This window comes from Bombina bombina, chromosome 1, assembly GCF_027579735.1.
Source record: "Bombina bombina isolate aBomBom1 chromosome 1, aBomBom1.pri, whole genome shotgun sequence".
Lineage (NCBI taxonomy): Eukaryota > Metazoa > Chordata > Amphibia > Anura > Bombinatoridae > Bombina > Bombina bombina.
The window spans coordinates 190,063,729-190,082,900 of NC_069499.1; the positions used below are offsets into that span (position 1 = coordinate 190,063,729).

The window sequence follows — 19,172 nt, forward strand, 5'->3', positions numbered from 1 at the left end:
TTAGATAATAGAAGTAAATTGTAAAGTTGTTTAAAATTGTATATCTGAATCATGAAAGAAATTGTTTTGGTTTCATGTCGCTTTAATAAACTCCAGCACCACCATTAGAGTACGTCCAGAGATTGTATTGTACAGAGTAAAAATGTAAAAGAGGCCCCCAGATGCATGACAAGCTTTGCACTTTGATATTATCAATTGTAAACAATTTTGGCAACCATCCATTGACAGTGGCTATTAAAAACAAAGATAAGGGTTTTTAGTTCAGATTGCCTTTCACTATTTCTAAACCATTTAAGGAAGTATTTTTAAAATGTGTATAAGTGTATTTATTGGCTGTGTAGCTGTAAAATAGTAAATGTGAGAAATTAGTGGTATTTATAGTGCATTGACAGGACGTATTTTGATTAAAAAAAAACATTAGGGAACATTTTAACCAAAATAAAGTTATTATTTTAATTCTCTATTTTAGTTTTCTGGAAATCTATAATGAGCGTGTTCGAGACTTGCTGAACCAGTCGGACCATAAAAAACCTTACACTCTGCGAGTGCGGGAACATCCAGAGAAGGGACCATATGTGCAAGGTATAGCATGGAAAGGAGAAACTCAGAAATATTGCTGGAAAGAAGCTTTCTCCAACATAGGTGTGTCCGGTCCACGGCGTCATCCTTACTTGTGGGATATTCTCTTCCCCAACAGGAAATGGCAAAGAGCCCAGCAAAGCTGGTCACATGATCCCTCCTAGGCTCCGCCTACCCCAGTCATTCTCTTTGCCGTTGTACAGGCAACATCTCCACGGAGATGGCTTAGAGTTTTTTAGTGTTTAACTGTAGTTTTTATTATTCAATCAAGAGTTTGTTATTTTAAAATAGTGCTGGTATGTACTATTTACTCAGAAACAGAAAAGAGATGAAGATTTCTGTTTGTATGAGGAAAATGATTTTAGCAACCGTTACTAAAATCCATGGCTGTTCCACACAGGACTGTTGAGAGGAATTAACTTCAGTTGGGGGAACAGTGAGCAGTCTCTTGCTGCTTGAGGTATGACACATTCTAACAAGACGATGTAATGCTGGAAGCTGTCATTTTCCCTATGGGATCCGGTAAGCCATGTTTATTAAGATTGTAAATAAGGGCTTCACAAGGGCTTATTAAGACTGTAGACTTTTTCTGGGCTAAATCGATTCATTATTAACACATATTTAGCCTTGAGGAATCATTTAATCTGGGTATTTTGATAAGTTTATATCGGCAGGCACTTTTTTAGACACCTTTCTCTTTAGGGGCTTTCACAAATCATAGGCAGAGCCTCATTTTCGCGCCGGTGTTGCGCACTTGTTTTTGAGAGGCATGACATGCAGTCGCATGTGTGAGGAGCTCTGATACATAGAAAAGACTTTCTGAAGGCGTCATTTGGTATCGTATTCCCCTTTGGGCTTGGTTGGGTCTCAGCAAAGCAGACACCAGGGACTGTAAAGGGGTTAAAGTTAAAAACGGCTCCGGTTCCGTTATTTTAAGGGTTAAAGCTTCCAAATTTGGGGTGCAATACTTTTAAGGCTTTAAGACACTGTGGTGAAATTTTGGTGAATTTTGAGCAATTCCTTCATATTTTTTCGCAATTGCAGTAATAAAGTGTGTTCAGTTTAAAATTTAAAGTGACAGTAACGGTTTTATTTTAAAACGTTTTTTGTACTTTGTTATCAAGTTTATGCCTGTTTAACATGTCTGAACTACCAGATAGACTGTGTTCTGAATGTGGGGAAGCCAGAGTTCCTTCTCATTTAAATAAATGTGATTTATGTGACAATGACAATGATGCCCAAGATGATTCCTCAAGTGAGGGGAGTAAGCATGGTACTGCATCATTCCCTCCTTCGTCTACACGAGTCTTGCCCACTCAGGAGGCCCCTAGTACATCTAGCGCGCCAATACTCCTTACTATGCAACAATTAACGGCTGTAATGGATAATTCTGTCAAAAACATTTTAGCCAAAATGCACACTTGTCAGGGTAAGCGCGACTGCTCTGTTTTAGATACTGAAGAGCATGACGACGCTGATAATAATGGTTCTGAAGGGCCCCTAAACCAGTCTGATGGGGCCAGGGAGGTTTTGTCTGAGGGAGAAATTACTGATTCAGGGAACATTTCTCAACAAGCTGAACCTGATGTGATTACGTTTAAATTTAAGTTGGAACATCTCCGCATTCTGCTTAAGGAGGTATTATCCACTCTGGATGATTGTGACAAGTTGGTCATCCCAGAGAAACTATGTAAAATGGACAAGTTCCTAGAGGTCCCGGGGCTCCCAGAAGCTTTTCCTATACCCAAGCGGGTGGCGGACATTGTAAATAAAGAATGGGAAAGGCCCGGTATTCCTTTCGTCCCTCCCCCCATTTTTAAAAAATTGTTTCCTATGGTCGACCCCAGAAAGGACTTATGGCAGACAGTCCCCAAGGTCGAGGGAGCGGTTTCCACTTTAAACAAACGCACCACTATACCCATTGAAGATAGTTGTGCTTTCAAAGATCCTATGGATAAAAAATTAGAAGGTTTACTTAAAAAGATGTTTGTTCAGCAGGGTTACCTTCTACAACCAATTTCATGCATTGTCCCTGTCACTACAGCCGCGTGTTTCTGGTTCGATGAGCTGGTAAAGGCGGTCGATAGTGATTCTCCTCCTTATGAGGAGATTATGGAAAATCAGAGGACCAGAGACTCACTCCGTTGGTGGCTGTCCCTGGACAACCTGTCACAAGGGATGACCTTCCGCAGACCAGAGTGGGTCATTGTCACGACCGACGCCAGTCTGATGGGCTGGGGCGCGGTCTGGGGATCCCTGAAAGCTCAGGGTCTTTGGTCTCGGGAAGAATCTCTTCTACCGATAAATATTCTGGAACTGAGAGCGATATTCAATGCTCTCAAGGCTTGGCCTCAGCTAGCGAGGGCCAAGTTCATACGGTTTCAATCAGACAACATGACAACTGTTGCGTACATCAACCATCAGGGGGGAACAAGGAGTTCCCTGGCGATGGAAGAAGTGACCAAAATCATTCTATGGGCGGAGTCTCACTCCTGCCACCTGTCTGCTATCCACATCCCAGGAGTGGAAAATTGGGAAGCGGATTTTCTGAGTCGTCAGACATTGCATCCGGGGGAGTGGGAACTCCATCCGGAAATCTTTGCCCAAGTCACTCAACTGTGGGGCATTCCAGACATGGATCTGATGGCCTCTCGTCAGAACTTCAAAGTTCCTTGCTACGGGTCCAGATCCAGGGATCCCAAGGCGGCTCTAGTGGATGCACTAGTAGCACCTTGGACCTTCAAACTAGCTTATGTATTCCCGCCGTTTCCTCTCATCCCCAGGCTGGTAGCCAGGATCAATCAGGAAAGGGCGTCGGTGATCTTGATAACTCCTGCGTGGCCACGCAGGACTTGGTATGCAGATCTGGTGAATATGTCATCGGCTCCACCATGGAAGCTACCTTTGAGACGAGACCTTCTTGTTCAAGGTCCGTTCGAACATCGGAATCTGGTCTCACTCCAGCTGACTGCTTGGAGATTGAACGCTTGATCTTATCGAAGCGAGGGTTCTCAGATTCTGTTATCGATACTCTTGTTCAGGCCAGAAAGCCTGTAACTAGAAAGATTTACCACAAAATTTGGAAGAAATATATCTGTTGGTGTGAATCTAAAGGATTCCCTTGGGACAAGGTTAAGATTCCTAAGATTCTATCCTTCCTTCAAGAAGGATTGGACAAAGGATTATCTGCAAGTTCCCTGAAGGGACAGATTTCTGCCTTGTCTGTGTTACTTCACAAAAAGCTGGCAGCTGTGCCAGATGTTCAAGCCTTTGTTCAGGCTCTGGTTAGAATCAAGCCTGTTTACAAACCTTTGACTCCTCCTTGGAGTCTCAACTTAGTTCTTTCAGTTCTTCAGGGGGTTCCGTTTGAACCCTTACATTCCGTTGATATTAAGTTATTATCTTGGAAAGTTTTGTTTTTGGTTGCAATTTCTTCTGCTAGAAGAGTTTCAGAATTATCTGCTCTGCAGTGTTCTCCTCCTTATCTGGTGTTCCATGCAGATAAGGTGGTTTTACGTACTAAACCTGGTTTTCTTCCAAAAGTTGTTTCTAATAAAAACATTAACCAGGAGATTATCGCACCTTCTCTGTGTCCGAAACCAGTTTCGAAGAAGGAACGTTTGTTGCACAATTTGGATGTTGTTCGCGCTCTAAAATTCTATTTAGATGCTACAAAGGATTTTAGACAAACATCTTCCTTGTTTGTTGTTTATTCCGGTAAAAGGAGAGGTCAAAAAGCAACTTCTACCTCTCTCTCTTTTTGGATTAAAAGCATCATCAGATTGGCTTACGAGACTGCCGGACGGCAGCCTCCCGAAAGAATCACAGCTCATTCCACTAGGGCTGTGGCTTCCACATGGGCCTTCAAGAACGAGGCTTCTGTTGATCAGATATGTAGGGCAGCGACTTGGTCTTCACTGCACACTTTTACCAAATTTTACAAGTTTGATACTTTTGCTTCTTCTGAGGCTATTTTTGGGAGAAAGGTTTTGCAAGCCGTGGTGCCTTCCATCTAGGTGACCTGATTTGCTCCCTCCCATCATCCGTGTCCTAAAGCTTTGGTATTGGTTCCCACAAGTAAGGATGACGCCGTGGACCGGACACACCTATGTTGGAGAAAACAGAATTTATGTTTACCTGATAAATTACTTTCTCCAACGGTGTGTCCGGTCCACGGCCCGCCCTGGTTTTTTAATCAGGTCTGATAATTTATTTTCTTTAACTACAGTCACCACGGTTTCATATGGTTTCTCCTATGCAAATATTCCTCCTTAACGTCGGTCGAATGACTGGGGTAGGCGGAGCCTAGGAGGGATCATGTGACCAGCTTTGCTGGGCTCTTTGCCATTTCCTGTTTGGGAAGAGAATATCCCACAAGTAAGGATGACGCCGTGGACCGGACACACCGTTGGAGAAAGTAATTTATCAGGTAAACATAAATTCTGTTTTTTAACTTGCTGAACATTGTTGACCAATATCTTATAACACTTACTAACAAACTCTCTATTGTTGGGGGGAGGGGTCATTTTCTGCAATTCACTACAAATGAGTATGCTGAAAATGACGTGTGCAAAAACTGCTGCTCTAAAAACAAATCCGAAAAATCTATAACTCAAAGGGCTATTATAGTGAAAAATGACTAATGGTATGAATTTGTTTCATTTTATCACTAGCAACGCTAAAAAGCAATGTGTTTAACCCCCTTTGTGGTTGTTTCTGTGCTATACAGATTTTATTTTGCTAGCATTTTTATTTTATAAATAGAGTAACTGTATCGTGAAAAGCATGTGATAGCATTAAATTTGATTCATTTGGATAATGGTGTATGAACGTGAAATCTTGCAAACAAAAAAAGATTCTATATATAGCAATATAAAGCTTTAGAAGAATATAAAAATACCTAAATATCTCATTTTAGTTGAAATAATCTTTATTGTCAGAAAGGAAGATAAGAGACAGTATATCTAATACACCATGCTCCTAGTTCAGATAAACATATATTTATATTCTTTGTTACAGTCTCAAGACCTCTTATCATGTTCGATAAAGTTTTATAATTCCATATATCTGTCTCAAACAAAGTGAGAGATAGTTGGAGGATGAAACAACCTCTCTCAGCAATTTGTATATCCATCTGGCTTTTCCAATGTATCTCCATCATTATTGAAATCTCTGATAGTCCATAGAGTCTTAGGAAAAGCTCCCACCCACTGAAGTTGCCTACAGGCATAGGAGATATATGAGGTCCTGTTTATTTTCCCGAAGTAGGAACGAAATTATCCATAGTCTTCCTTACCCTCCCTTTTCTAATGCGTATTCCTTTTATTTTAATAATTATAAACATTAAACATAAACTTTTGTAACTGTAAAACAATAAACTCATAACTGTATAACTTTTAAATCTCCCTTATCTCACTTCTATCTCTGTTCATGATCCAGTGGACCCAAATCTTTTGGAAATGTGTCGTGTTATCCTGCAACCAAGAGGCAGATTCTGACATAGCATATATATTATCTAACCTGTTAATCACTTCTGACCATGTTAGTGAACCTGTTCTCCAGTGTTTGGCTATACATATCCTCATGGTTGTACAGAGTATATTTATGAATATATTGGTAGCTAAGTTTAAGGATTCATCTGAGACATGCAAGAGGGCCTGCACCACCGTTAGCGTCATAGATTTATGTAATAGGATACTTATCAATTTAGATAGTTTGTTCCAAATTTGTTTTATCTCCCCACATTCCCACCACATATGCATATAATTTCCAATTTCTGCACAGCCTCTATAACAGAGTCTACTTTTCTGCAATGTATAATGTGCAGTTCTTATGGGTGTAAGATACCACCTGTAGGATGTTTTAATAGAGTTTTCGATAAGGTCTGCGCATATCAGCCCCTTGCTAATCTTAGAAAGTATTTGTGTCCATCTGTCATCATCATATGTTTCACCTAAGTCTCTTTCCCAGTTCTCATGAAGCGTCAATTTAGAGCCTTTTTTTGCATCTTGTATTGCCAAGTACAGTTGTGATATTAGTTTTTTATTTCTACCTGGGGTTATAGTAATGTGTTCTGTTGTAGTGTATGGGTTTAATGGTTTGTGTTGTCTGTATTTGTATATTGCGGTGGATATCTGCAGGTATAGGAACCAATGCAAGGTGTCCGGCTGAAGTTTATCTTTCAGTTGGGTGTGTGTGAGCATTTTACCTTTATCTAAAAAGTCTGTGACTCTGTAGAGGCCTTTATTTTCCCACTTACTTATTAGTTTTTGAAATTCTGCAGGAAGTATAGCGCCCAATGGTATTATCTTAGTACCCTTGGGTATGAGGCCTAGAGAAGTTGTGAGGTATTTCCAATTATGTTTGGACTCCTTTGTCACCTTGAGTTTGTATAGTGTTTTGTTTGTTGTGTTTGAGGTGTTCCATACAATCGTTGCTGGATCATTCACCCCAGCTAAGTCTGCCTCTAGTCTAGTCCAGGTTATTTCTCGACAATTTTTGCTTATCAGTGTAATTTGTGATAACCTGGCTGCCTGATAGTAGTCTAACAGATTCGGCACCCCCCACTCCCCCAAGCTGTTTGTGTTGTTTTAATAGTTGGGAGGCTATTCTAGCTCTTTTGGATCCTCGTAGGAACCTAATTAGGTCCATCTGGAGATCTGCTAGCTCTCTTTGTGGTACTTTAATTGGTAATGCTCTGAAGAGATATAATATTCTCGGTAGAATATTCATCTTTATGATCAATTATCGGCCATACCAGGAGAAACACCCCCTCCTCCATCTACCCAAATCCCTTCTTACAGTCTTAAAGATCTCAGTATAGTTTGCCTTATAGAGTCCTTCTAGTGTGTTTGTTATGTTAACTCCTAAGTATTTGATAGATTTTTTAGCCCACTTAAAGTCAAAATTCGCTTCTATCAACTTACAAGTATGTAGTGGTAGTGTCAGCGGTATAGCCTCACACTTATGTGAATTTATTTTGAAGCCTGAGATTTTTGAAAATTCATCAATGACTTGATATAGATGAGGAAGTGATCTTAAAGGTCTTGTCAATGTAAGCAAAATGTCATCTGCAAATAAGGTGAGTTTATATTCTTCTTTGTTGATTTTTACTCCGGTAATGTCTTTTGCTCCCCTGATGTAGGCCGCTAAAGGTTCTATACTTAGTGCAAATAATAGAGGTGATAGCGGGCAGCCCTGACGTGTCCCATTCAATATTTTAATTGGCCTAGACTGATGGCCCGTTGCTCTTATAGTTGCTGTCGGGTCTGAATACAGGTTTTTAATAACCGTCATGAATTGTCCTCTGAAACCCATGAATGTTAGTGTCTCAAACATATATTCCCAGTCGACCCTATCAAACGCCTTCTCTGCATCCAGAGATAGAAGCAGAGAAGGTGTTTTTGTCCCCACCAAGTACTCAATCAGAGACACCGTTCGTCTCACATTATCTGGGGCTTCCCTTTCTTTTATGAATCCTACCTGGTCGGGATGTATCAATGAGGGTAGATATAATTTGAGTCCATTTGCTAAAATTTTTGTAATTTTTTTTAAATCTTGGTTAATCAATGAGATCGGCCTATAGTTTTGATATTTTTTGGGATTCCTTCCTGGTTTGGGTATAACCACTATTTTGGCCTGCAATATGTCCTGTGGGATACGGGTACCCTGCATGATGTCACATAAGGAAATGGTTAAAAGGAGAATAACCATATTCCAAAAGTATGCATAAAGAGCACTCTGGCTGAAAGGTGAATTTCCAAGAACAGGATAAATAAAATATATCCTTTATTATTAAATTAAAAAAACAAACACAAGTTGGTTAGATGACATACAAATTAAAAATAACCCAGGTATAGGTACCAGATATACAGAGTAAGTGAGATCACTAGTGAAAGGGTTCTGCCTAAATCTATTCACATATAGACAGTGATCTCAACGGTAATATTTTGATGACCCACACACCTTATTAATAAGAGGAAAGAAATATTATTACTCAAACTATGTAGTTAGTTAAATAATAAAGTTCACAAAACTGCTACAGAGGATGTGAAAAACCATACAGATAAGGTGTGAATGTAATTCACACCTGTTATACAAGTATGTGTATGTAGCGTAAGTGCTTCAGCTATTGAATCCCCAGGGGATATGTAATAGTTAATACAGTGTTAGACTCTCCAAACCCAATATATAGTCCACAATAAGTAAATTATTAGGAGCTAGCACCCAAAGGGTATATATAGACTCTATAATGTCTGAATGTGTAGATTGATCAAAAGGGGATATAGTAAAAGATCAATAAAGAAGGCCAAACAGAGAGCCAGACAAAAGCCTCGACAAAATTTATTATACAAAAGAAACAAACAGAGTTCACAAATACCCAGACTTATTCTGACTCACAATGCTCAAACCCCCCAAATTACAAACATAATCAAAAAACACTGGAATATCTTAATGATGGATCCTATACTTAAAACGATGCTAGGAGATAAACCCGCGTTTGGATTCAGAAGAACCAAAAACATTAAAGACATTGTTACTAGTAGTCATTTTCAAAGAAACAAAACTACCTCAGCATTCAATCCAGGTGCCCACAAATGCGGAAATTGTAGTACGTGTAAATTTATGCGCAATACCTCGACAATCCAAGATCGTTTCGGAAGAGAACATAAAATCAAACGTTATATTAGCTGCAACACTGAGTGTAATTTACGTACTCCGATGCACTTGTAATCTGTATTATGTGGGTATGATGACCAGGAAACTGAGAACCAGGCTGATGGAACATCTCAGAAACATAAAGAATGCTGCTAAAGATAAAGAGGACTCAAAAAACTTAACTAGTGTAGCAGCACACTTCTTGAGAAATCATAACTCCAACCAAAGTGACTTACAATGTTGGGGTATCGAGAAAGTCAGCCTAGGTTTCAGGGGTGGCAATTTAGAGACTGCATTATTAAAATCTGAAAGTCGTTGGATATATTTATTGAACTCTGTCCAACCCTGGGGTCTCAATGAACAGAATAATCTCTATGTATTTCTATAGATAGACTCACTAGGTGAGCTAAGAACTTCAGATGAGCTCAGGACTTCAGATGAACGAGGATTAGATCACTATCCTTATATTATGTCCTTATGTAGAAACAGGGATATTTGATTTATATACAATTTTTGCAAGATGAGATTATACAGGTCAATATTATTACTCTCATATTGAGAAATTATCATTTATAATATAATGATTATTTACACAAATAAAAATTTGGGAATTCTTGTGGCACTTATACTATATATAACATGATACTTAACTAGTAATTAATCACAATAACATTGGATTATTTATATCCAATTTTTCCTACTCTGAATTATCAAACGTTATAGTTTATACAGTGCTATCCAAACTAAATTCCAACATACAAGATCATTAATCTCACTATCTTCATATTTATTTTTATTTCATGTTCATATGATTTAAATAAAATTATGACATAATCATAATCTAAGGTATACTCAATTTCATTAATGTACAGTATTCTATACCTTATTCCATCTACAGATATGGATTATGACTCTTCCAGTGAATCTGTGATGTGGATTACATTTTATTCCAATGGATACACAGGATATTATATATTTACACTAGATAAAAAACCTGACTTTAATTTTAGGATTTCTAAGTCAGGGCCTTAATAGAAAATATATAGAATCCATATGCAGAAAACCTGCTAATATGAATTATTCAAATACTATGTTTATTCACCAATACGCCCTAACATCACATAATGTGTTTCGCTCACAGCATAGCACAAAAACCTTAGCACTATTTACTTTGTTCTTATTAATATAGAGCTTCAACAACATCATCACACAATTTTCACTAATTTCATATTATATTCTGGAAAAAGATATAATTTCTATGATTTTTATTTCGTCACCTAGGGACACATCTCTATTGTCACTTTTTACCTGCATCCTCTACCTTATTTGATTTCACCACAATTTCACCAATGTGGAATATCACTATCATATTTTGTTGATTCAAATAGTTCGCAAGTTTTATGCACGTTTCTACCACACATTTTTAATAAATTTGAAACACAAACTTTTTATCACACATCTGAGTCATGACCATATCATAATTATATCAATTTTGATGTTTATTTATTAAAGCAAAACAAAATGTTTTTTCAATTTGGTAAGATTTTTGTCTATATCCCATACTTGCCTAACTTTATCTACACTGTACTATACATCCCTTTTGTTCTACCATAACCTATATTTTGATTATAATCATCACATTTAGAGGAGTACATCTTCGTGATGATTCTTATGCACACATCTACTTGCTGCCGGGATTTAGAATCATTATAATCCCTAAATAGCATTACTACTTATGTGATTCTGTATGGCTCACTTTAAACACGATCTTGCATATCACACATTGGTTCTAGCAAATGTCTATCATGTACATTCTTGTCATGATTCCATAACCAATTGGAATGCTGCGTAGGTGGAACTTCCGGTTCTCAGGATATATAATCCCTTAGATCCGGTGGCTCGCTGCCTTTGATAAAGCCCTATCGGGCGAAACGCGTCAGGAGAGAGTTGTGGACACGTTCACACTCTATCTTCATGTCATTTTAAAAGCCTGGTTGTACATAAGATGTACGTTACTCACAAAAAACACACACAGAGAGTTAATTTGTGATTGGTCTGGGTTGTGCCAGACTTAGCTTAGCTGACTGATGTGCTCAAACCATACATTTACATTTCAGCCCGGTAAACTTGCTTAATATTATTTACTCACATTTACTAGCCACTACCGGAGGTCGAAATTAACTATTTTCTATATCGTATGATTGTTCTGTGAACTGTGATTGAATGGAGACCATGTGTTTGATACTTGTTATATAGTAATTCAAGCCAAACTCGTTACACTGTTTCCATCTGAAATTATAGCGCATGCTCTGTCTGATTCTACATTAAATTTAATATACTTACGGTCTGGGTTGTGCCAGACTTTAGTTAACCGAAACTTGAGAGCTTGCTTTGTATGATGAAATATTACAGTTAATACACTGTGGATGGGGGTTATACCAGACTCAATTTACAATTACGAGCCACTAACGGAAATCAATTTGCCTATACCATATGAATGTTCTTTGAACTTTGACCGGATGGAGACTATGTGCTTGATACTTTTTACAGAGTAATTTAAGCTGAACACGATATACGGTTTCCATCTAGAACATTAAGAGATGTTTTGTTTGATCGCATATCAAATTTAATATACTTTCGGTCTGGGTTGTGCCAGACTTTACTTAGCCGTAACTTGAGTACATGCTGTGTGTGATTACGCATTACAATCATCATACTGAGGGTTTGGGTTATGCTAGACGCAACTTACCCGTGCTACACAAGTAGATAACATACATCTAGTGTTTGACAGCATGTTCATAACTCATAGGCTATTAATGTGAGATACGCTTGAGTGACACAATACTTATGTGTTGACTGTAACTGATTGCAAACGAAGTACTTAATACTTTTTGTATACTTATTCAAGCATAACACGCTCTAACGTTCTCCTAATTGAGTTATAATAAGTCCTTGGCTAATTAAATACATAGTAGAAGTACTTACAGTCTGGGTTGTGCCAGATTCCAACTGATAACTAATCGACTATCTTTATATCAAGACTGGGTTGATACATATGTTATATTACCATAACTCTGACTCTCTGGTTGAGTGGACCATTATTAGCCTGATCTATGATTCTACTTTCATAGAGGTACAAACTTACAGCTGATAGAACGCAGTGCTGTATTGGAGTGACTTGATTCTACTGATTTATTATTATTAACTCCTAGTCCTGGTTATGCCAGACTTTATTATTATTTTTTCGTAATTTATATGCTGCAGGCTAGCTCCACCAATACCCAGGCTTTGATTAATATTAATTAACCCTTCATTTGAGAGGGACAACTGCATTTATTTATCTACATCTGTAATAACGGCATAGAAACATAGATATTGACGGCAGATAAGAGCCATAGGCCCAGCAAGTCTGCCCGACCTTACCTAACAGTATAAACTTATCTAGTTCGTAGGATAGCCCTATGCTTGTCCCATGCATTTTTAAAGTCCCCCACAGTGTTTGTTGCTACTACCTCTTGAGGAAGTTTATTCCATAAATCAATCACTCTTTCTGTAAAGAAGTGCTTCCTCAAATTACTTCTGAATCTACTACCCTTTAGCTTGAGCTCATGACCCCTTGTTCTTGAATTTTCCATTTTATGTAAAATACCCACAGCCTCAGTTTTACTAAACCCTTTAATGTACTTGAAAGTTGCTATCATATCACCTCTTTCCCTTCTCTCCTCTAAGCTATACATATTTAGGTCATTGAGCCTATCCTGGTAAGTTTTATTTTTTAGACCATGTACCATTTTGGTAGCCCTCCTTTGCACAGATTCAAGTTTGTTAATATCCTTCTGAAGATATGGTCTCCAGAACTGCACACAATACTCAAGATGAGGCCTAACTAATGATCTATAAAGTGGCATAAGAACCTTACTATTTCTGCTGCAAATACCTCTACCAATACATCCAAGCATTCTGCTAGCCTTACTCGCTGCATTACTACATTGTTTACTAAGTTTTAAATCATCTGAAATAATAATTCCCAAGTCCTGTTCCTCGTCTGTAACAGTCAGTAAAGTGTCATTGAGTCTGTAATTAACATTTGGATTTTTCTTCCCTAAATGCATTATTTTACACTTTGCTGTGTTAAACTTTAGACCCCAGTCATTTGTCCAATCCTCCAATTGTTGTATATCACTTCTCATTTTGTCTACCCCCCCTGGAACATCCACTCTGTTGCAAATTTTTGTATCATCTGCAAAGAGACATACTTTCCCCTGTAGCCCTTTGCTGATATCGCAGATAAATATGTTAAACAAAACAGGCCCCAGAACTGACCCCTGAGGAACACCACTAGTAACAGCCCCCTCTGCTGAATGAACTCCATTTACTAAGACACTTTGTTTTCTGTCCTTAAGCCAGCATTCCACCCAGTTCACAATTTTTAAATCTAGACCAAGGAGATATAGTTTGTGAATAAGTTTATTGTGTGGGACGGTGTCAAATGCTTTGCTGAAATCTAGATATGCTACATCAACTGCTCCTCCCTTGTCTAATACTTTTGTTACATAATCAAAGAAGTCAATTAGATTAGTCTGACATGATCTCCCTGAAGTAAAACCATGCTGATTTTGGTCCTCTAAATTGTTTGTCTTTATGTAAGTCATAATTCTTTCTTTTAAGAGGCTTTCCATTAATTTCCCTACTACTGAAGTTAAACTAATTGGCCTGTAGTTGCCAGATTCTTCTCTACTGCCCTTTTTATGAAGGGGTATTACATTTGCTATTCTCCAATCATCTGGGACAGCTCCTGTTAATAGTGACTGATTAAACAGATCAGTTAATGGGACAGTTAGCACTGATCGAAGTTCTTTTAAAACCCTTGGATGAATATTATCAGGACCCACTGCCTTTGTAACATTTATTTTTGATAATGCTAACAAAACCTCATCCTCTGTAAAAAGATTACTGTTAAGCTTGTTTCTATTTTGCGTTGCATCCCTTAATGTAGACATTGTATCTTCACAATCTTTAGTGAAAACAGAACAGAAGTAATCATTGAGACAGTCTGCAATCTGCTTATCTCCTTCTATTATTCTACCATCAACTGATTTCAATTTTACTATTCCTACCTTATTTTTTCTTCTTTCACTGATATATCTAAAGAATGTTTTGTCCCCATGTTTTACTGACTGTGCTATCTTCTCTTCTGCATGAGCTTTAACCTTCCTAATTAACTGCTTAGTCTTTTTTTGTTGGAGTCTCCATATTTTCATATCATCATCTGCTTGTGTGTGTCTGTAATTTTTATAAGCTATCTTTTTTGTCTTTACAGCATGTGCTACTTCTTTGGAAAACCAAATTGGTTTCCGCTTTCTTTTACTTTTACAGACATGTCTAATACAGTGTGCGGTTGCATCTAAAATGGCACCTTTCACAAATTCCCACTGTTCTTGAACCCCTGTAATAAGAGTTTTCCCCTTTAAATAGTTCTTTAGGTATTCTCCCATTAATGAAAAATCTGCCGTCCTAAAGTCTAAAACTTTTGTTTTAGTCTGGGTGGACAGTTCCTGAACATGAATACTAAACCAAACAGATTGATGATCACTGGATCCTAAGTTCTCACCTACAGACACATCTGAAACTGTATCACTGTTTGTAAGTATTAGATCTAATATAGCTTCCTTACGAGTTGGTTCCTTGACTAATTGTTCAAGTGATTCCCCTAGCAGAGATTCAAGAATATACCTGCTTCTAGCCGATCTGGCAGAAGGAATCTTCCAGTCTATATCTGGCAAATTAAAGTCCCCCAGTACTATAACCTTACCCTTCATGGTCATTTTGGTTATTTCATCTAATAACAGATTGTCCAGTTTTTCATCCTGCAATGGAGACCTATATACAACCCCTATTCTAAAAACATTTTTATCTCCAATTTCCAAAGTCACCCAAATACTTTCCACCTCATCATTTGTTCCTACAATTTCAGTAACCTTTATATTTTCATTTACATACAAAGCAACTCCTCCACCTTTCTTTCCTACTCTGTTCTTTTTAAATAACCTGTATCCAGGTATGACTATGTCCCAGTCATGCAAATCATTGTACCATGTTTCTGTTATAGCTACTAAATCCAAGTTGTCCCTAGTCATTATTGAAATGAGTTCAGGTAATTTATTTCCTAAGCTGCGAGCATTTGTGCTCATGGCACGAAGAATTTTTCTACTAGAATTTCTAGAATTGTTACTTGGACTAACAGTTTTGGCATGCTGTGGGGGGCAGGTGGATATATTAATGCTACCCCCCTTTATTAGTTTAAATGATTTCTAATAAAGTATTTAAACTCCTCTCCCAGATACTCTGTTCCTTTAGCATCCAAATGCAAGCCATCTCTCCTAAATAACCTAGTATCTTTCCAAACAGAGCTATAATGGCCAATAAAACCAAATCCTCGTTCCCTGCACCACTTATCTAACCAAGAATTAAATGTTGTTTTCCGCTCCATCTTTCCTGCTTCCTGGCCATACACAGGTAAAATAGCAGAAAATGATAGAGTTGATGCCACAGTCTCTAAATGATTACCTAGGTCACAAAACTCTTTCTGAACAGCAGCAACATGACTACTAGCCAGATCATTTGTTCCTAAATGTACAATCACATCTAACTCACTTCCCTTTTCTGCTGCCTTAACAATTCTCAAAATACGATTCTTATCCCTGTGAGCAGTAGCTCCTGGAAGACATCTAACCTCCCTTGTTTCTCCTTTACTTTCACCTAAATACACATTCCTCAAAATAGGCATTTATATAGCCACTCTGTTTCCAGTCAGTGTCCTGTGGATACTTATCAGGGGGCACTTCACTGAATTCCAGATACTATTAATTTGTACTATCTACAGTAACTTATATCTTAATTAACCTTTTTCTGTATGGACTTACTTTGAGATGCATCTACAGAATTTTCACTGGCAGGTTTCTGTTTAGCAACTTTATCTCTAGACTGATTTGAATGCACATTCAGACATTATAGAGTCTATATATACCCTTTGAGTGCTAGCTCCTAATAATTTACTTAGTGTGGATTATATATTGGGTTTGGACAGACTAACACTGTATTAACTATTACATATCCCCTGGGGATTCAATAGCTGAAGCACTTACGCTACTTACACATACTTGTTTAACAGGTGTGAATTACATTCACACCTTATCTGTATGATTTTTCACATCCTCTGTAGCAGTTTTGTGAACTTTATTATTTAACTAACTACATAGTTTGAGTAATAATATTTCTTTCCTCTTATTAATAAGGTGTGTGGGTCATCAAAATATTACCGTTGAGATCACTGTCTATATGTGAATAGATTTAGGCAGAACCCTTTCACTAGTGATCTCACTTACTCTGTATATCTGGTACCTATACCGGGGTTATTTTTAATTTGTATGTCATCTAACCAACTTTGTTTGGTTTTTTAATTTAATAATAAAGGTTTTATTTTATTTATCCTGTTCTTGGAAATTCACCTTTTAGTCAGGGCCCAGAGTGCTCTTTATGCATACTTTTTGAATATGGTTATTCTCCTTTTAACCATTTCCTTATGTGTCAGTATTATTATATCTATGCATGAGCACCATTTCCTTTACACATAGGGAATACCTACTTGCTGATCCCTAGATTTCTAAAAGAAATAATAAAATATTTTCTGATAAGGAAAAGCCTGTGTAGTGCCATTGTTTAATTTGTGTTTCTGACCCTGCATGATGTCATTGCAGAACTTGTGTAAGTGGGGGATCAGACATTTTTTGAATACTTTATAATATTCACCTGAGAACCCGTCAGGGCCCGCCGCCTTGCCTATTTTGAGATCTTTTATTGCTAGGGCGATTTCGTTTATTGTTATTTCTGTGTTTAGGGCTTCCATGTCTGTAGCATTGAGTTTCGGGAGTTTAGCCTTTTGCAGAAAATGGTGTCTAAGTGTTTTCGTCTGAGTAGTATGTTGGACTTTTTTTCTGTCATAAAGAGATTCATAATATTGTGCAAAGCAGTCCGTAATGTCTTGAGGGTGAGATGTAAGCGTCCCGTCTGCTTTTTTTAGTTGTTGTATAGTTAGATTTTTAGTCCTTTCCCTTAGTTTGTGAGCTAGAAATCTGTCTGGCTTATTAGCATATATGAAGTAATGTGCTTTCTACTTATGCATAGCTCTGAGGGAGTTCTCATTTAAAATCTTAGCTAGTGTTTGTCGCTTATGTGTTAGTTTATTGAAAATATCTGAGGTTAGTGTGCTTCTATGTGGATTTCAAGCGTTTCTATTTCCTGTTGAAGTATCTCTATGTGAGCCTTAATTTCTTGTGTGTATAGAGCTTTTTCCTTTATCAATAAACCTCTTATGAATGGTTTGTGGGCAGCCCACGTGATCGTTGGAGTGGTCGTTGTGTTTATATTCCAGTATTCTGTCAAGTTATGCATAATTTTGTCATATAATTCCGTTTTTTTTCGATAAATTGGGATCATAAGTCCATGACCTCTGTCTAATCACATTGACCAGTCCCTCTAATTGTATCTGGATAATAGAATGGTCCGACCAGACACATGCATGAATTGTGGAACTGCGTAAACTGGGGAGTAGAATTTGACTAATAAATATATAATCTAATTTGGTATAGATTTTTTGTGCTGGGGAGTAGTACGTGTGGTCATTCGTCTGCTTATATAATGTTACCCAGGTATCTATCACATTATGAGTTTCTAAGATATTCTTAATATTTTTAGAGATGGAATTATGTCTGGTTTGTTTATTAGTGAGTTTGTGAGGTGGATCTGCTTTGTGCATTTTCAGATTAATATTTAAGTCTCCGGCTCATATGATTTTCGATTGTGACCATTGTGTCAGTAGATGTGACAAGTGGTGAAAAAAAGTGGTGAAAAAAGTCATGCTGTTGTTCATTGGGTGCGTATATATTGCAAAGTGTAATTGATGTGTCTTGCATACGTCCTCTCACTATAAGATACCTGCCCTCTTTATCTGCCAGCACCTCTTCTTTAAAGTTAAGTGCATGTATAAGTTTTGACACTCCTCTCTTTTTTTTGTCAGTCGTGGAGTGGTATTGTTGCGTGAAATATCTACTCCAATATTTGGGTATTTGATTATTTGTAAATTGGATTTCTTGCAAGAATATAATATTAGCATTTAAGTTGTGATACTGTGTAATTGCTGTTTTTCTTTTATTATCCGTATTTAACCCTCTTACATTATGTGAGATTATTCTTATCTTGGGAGTCATGTGTCTATTCCCCTCCCCTTCTCTACCTGTAGCTGATCAATATCTTCACTTACAATGTTGTGAAATCCTCTGCTCTCCTGTATAACTTTTCCTGATGGAGAAACTTTCGTCTCACCTGCTCGACGGTACATAAAATAAATTGAAATGAACAAAAAACAAACAACAATAAACATTTGTATCTTATAACATTGTTTTTCCCTATAGCATATTTGCATAGTTCTAACCATAATGTCGGGATTGTAGTTTCTTAAAATATAGAGTTACTAACAACTTAAATTTATTGAAAGTGGGAAGTATATATATATATGGTCTAAGGAACGGGTTATAGTGGCATACGGCAAAGATATTGCCCAGATCTTATGTAAATATTGGACTTAATCTGCTTAATCACAAAAACAATGACTATATATAACATGGAATTTACATCTTTATGTCCATCGATATATCCCAAGCAAAGTTAGTTTTGTATATTGACATTTGTATACTCATCTGTATCCAGTATCCTCTGCCAAAATGATGAGGGACATATGTAGGGTATAATGCAAGAGATCAGGGAGTAGCGCTCTTCTAAAGATGCGCCTACAGAAGGTACTTCTCTGTTTGAGAGATGCTTTGTTGTTGTCCACGTGGTCTTCTTCTGGTGTCTTGCTGACTTTCCCGCATTACTGG

General features: G+C 37.5%; 1 protein-coding gene across 2 annotated transcripts in view; it reads left to right on the top strand.

Annotated features, from left to right (window-relative positions):
• STARD9 (StAR related lipid transfer domain containing 9) overlaps window positions 1-19,172 on the top strand; it is a 511,030-nt gene that overhangs the window by 237,032 nt on the left and 254,826 nt on the right. For both annotated transcript variants that reach the window (XM_053697793.1, XM_053697794.1), the window contains exon 7: window positions 470-582. In XM_053697793.1, the coding sequence (XP_053553768.1) occupies window positions 470-582 (113 nt within the window). The remainder of the gene's footprint in view (window positions 1-469; window positions 583-19,172) is intronic.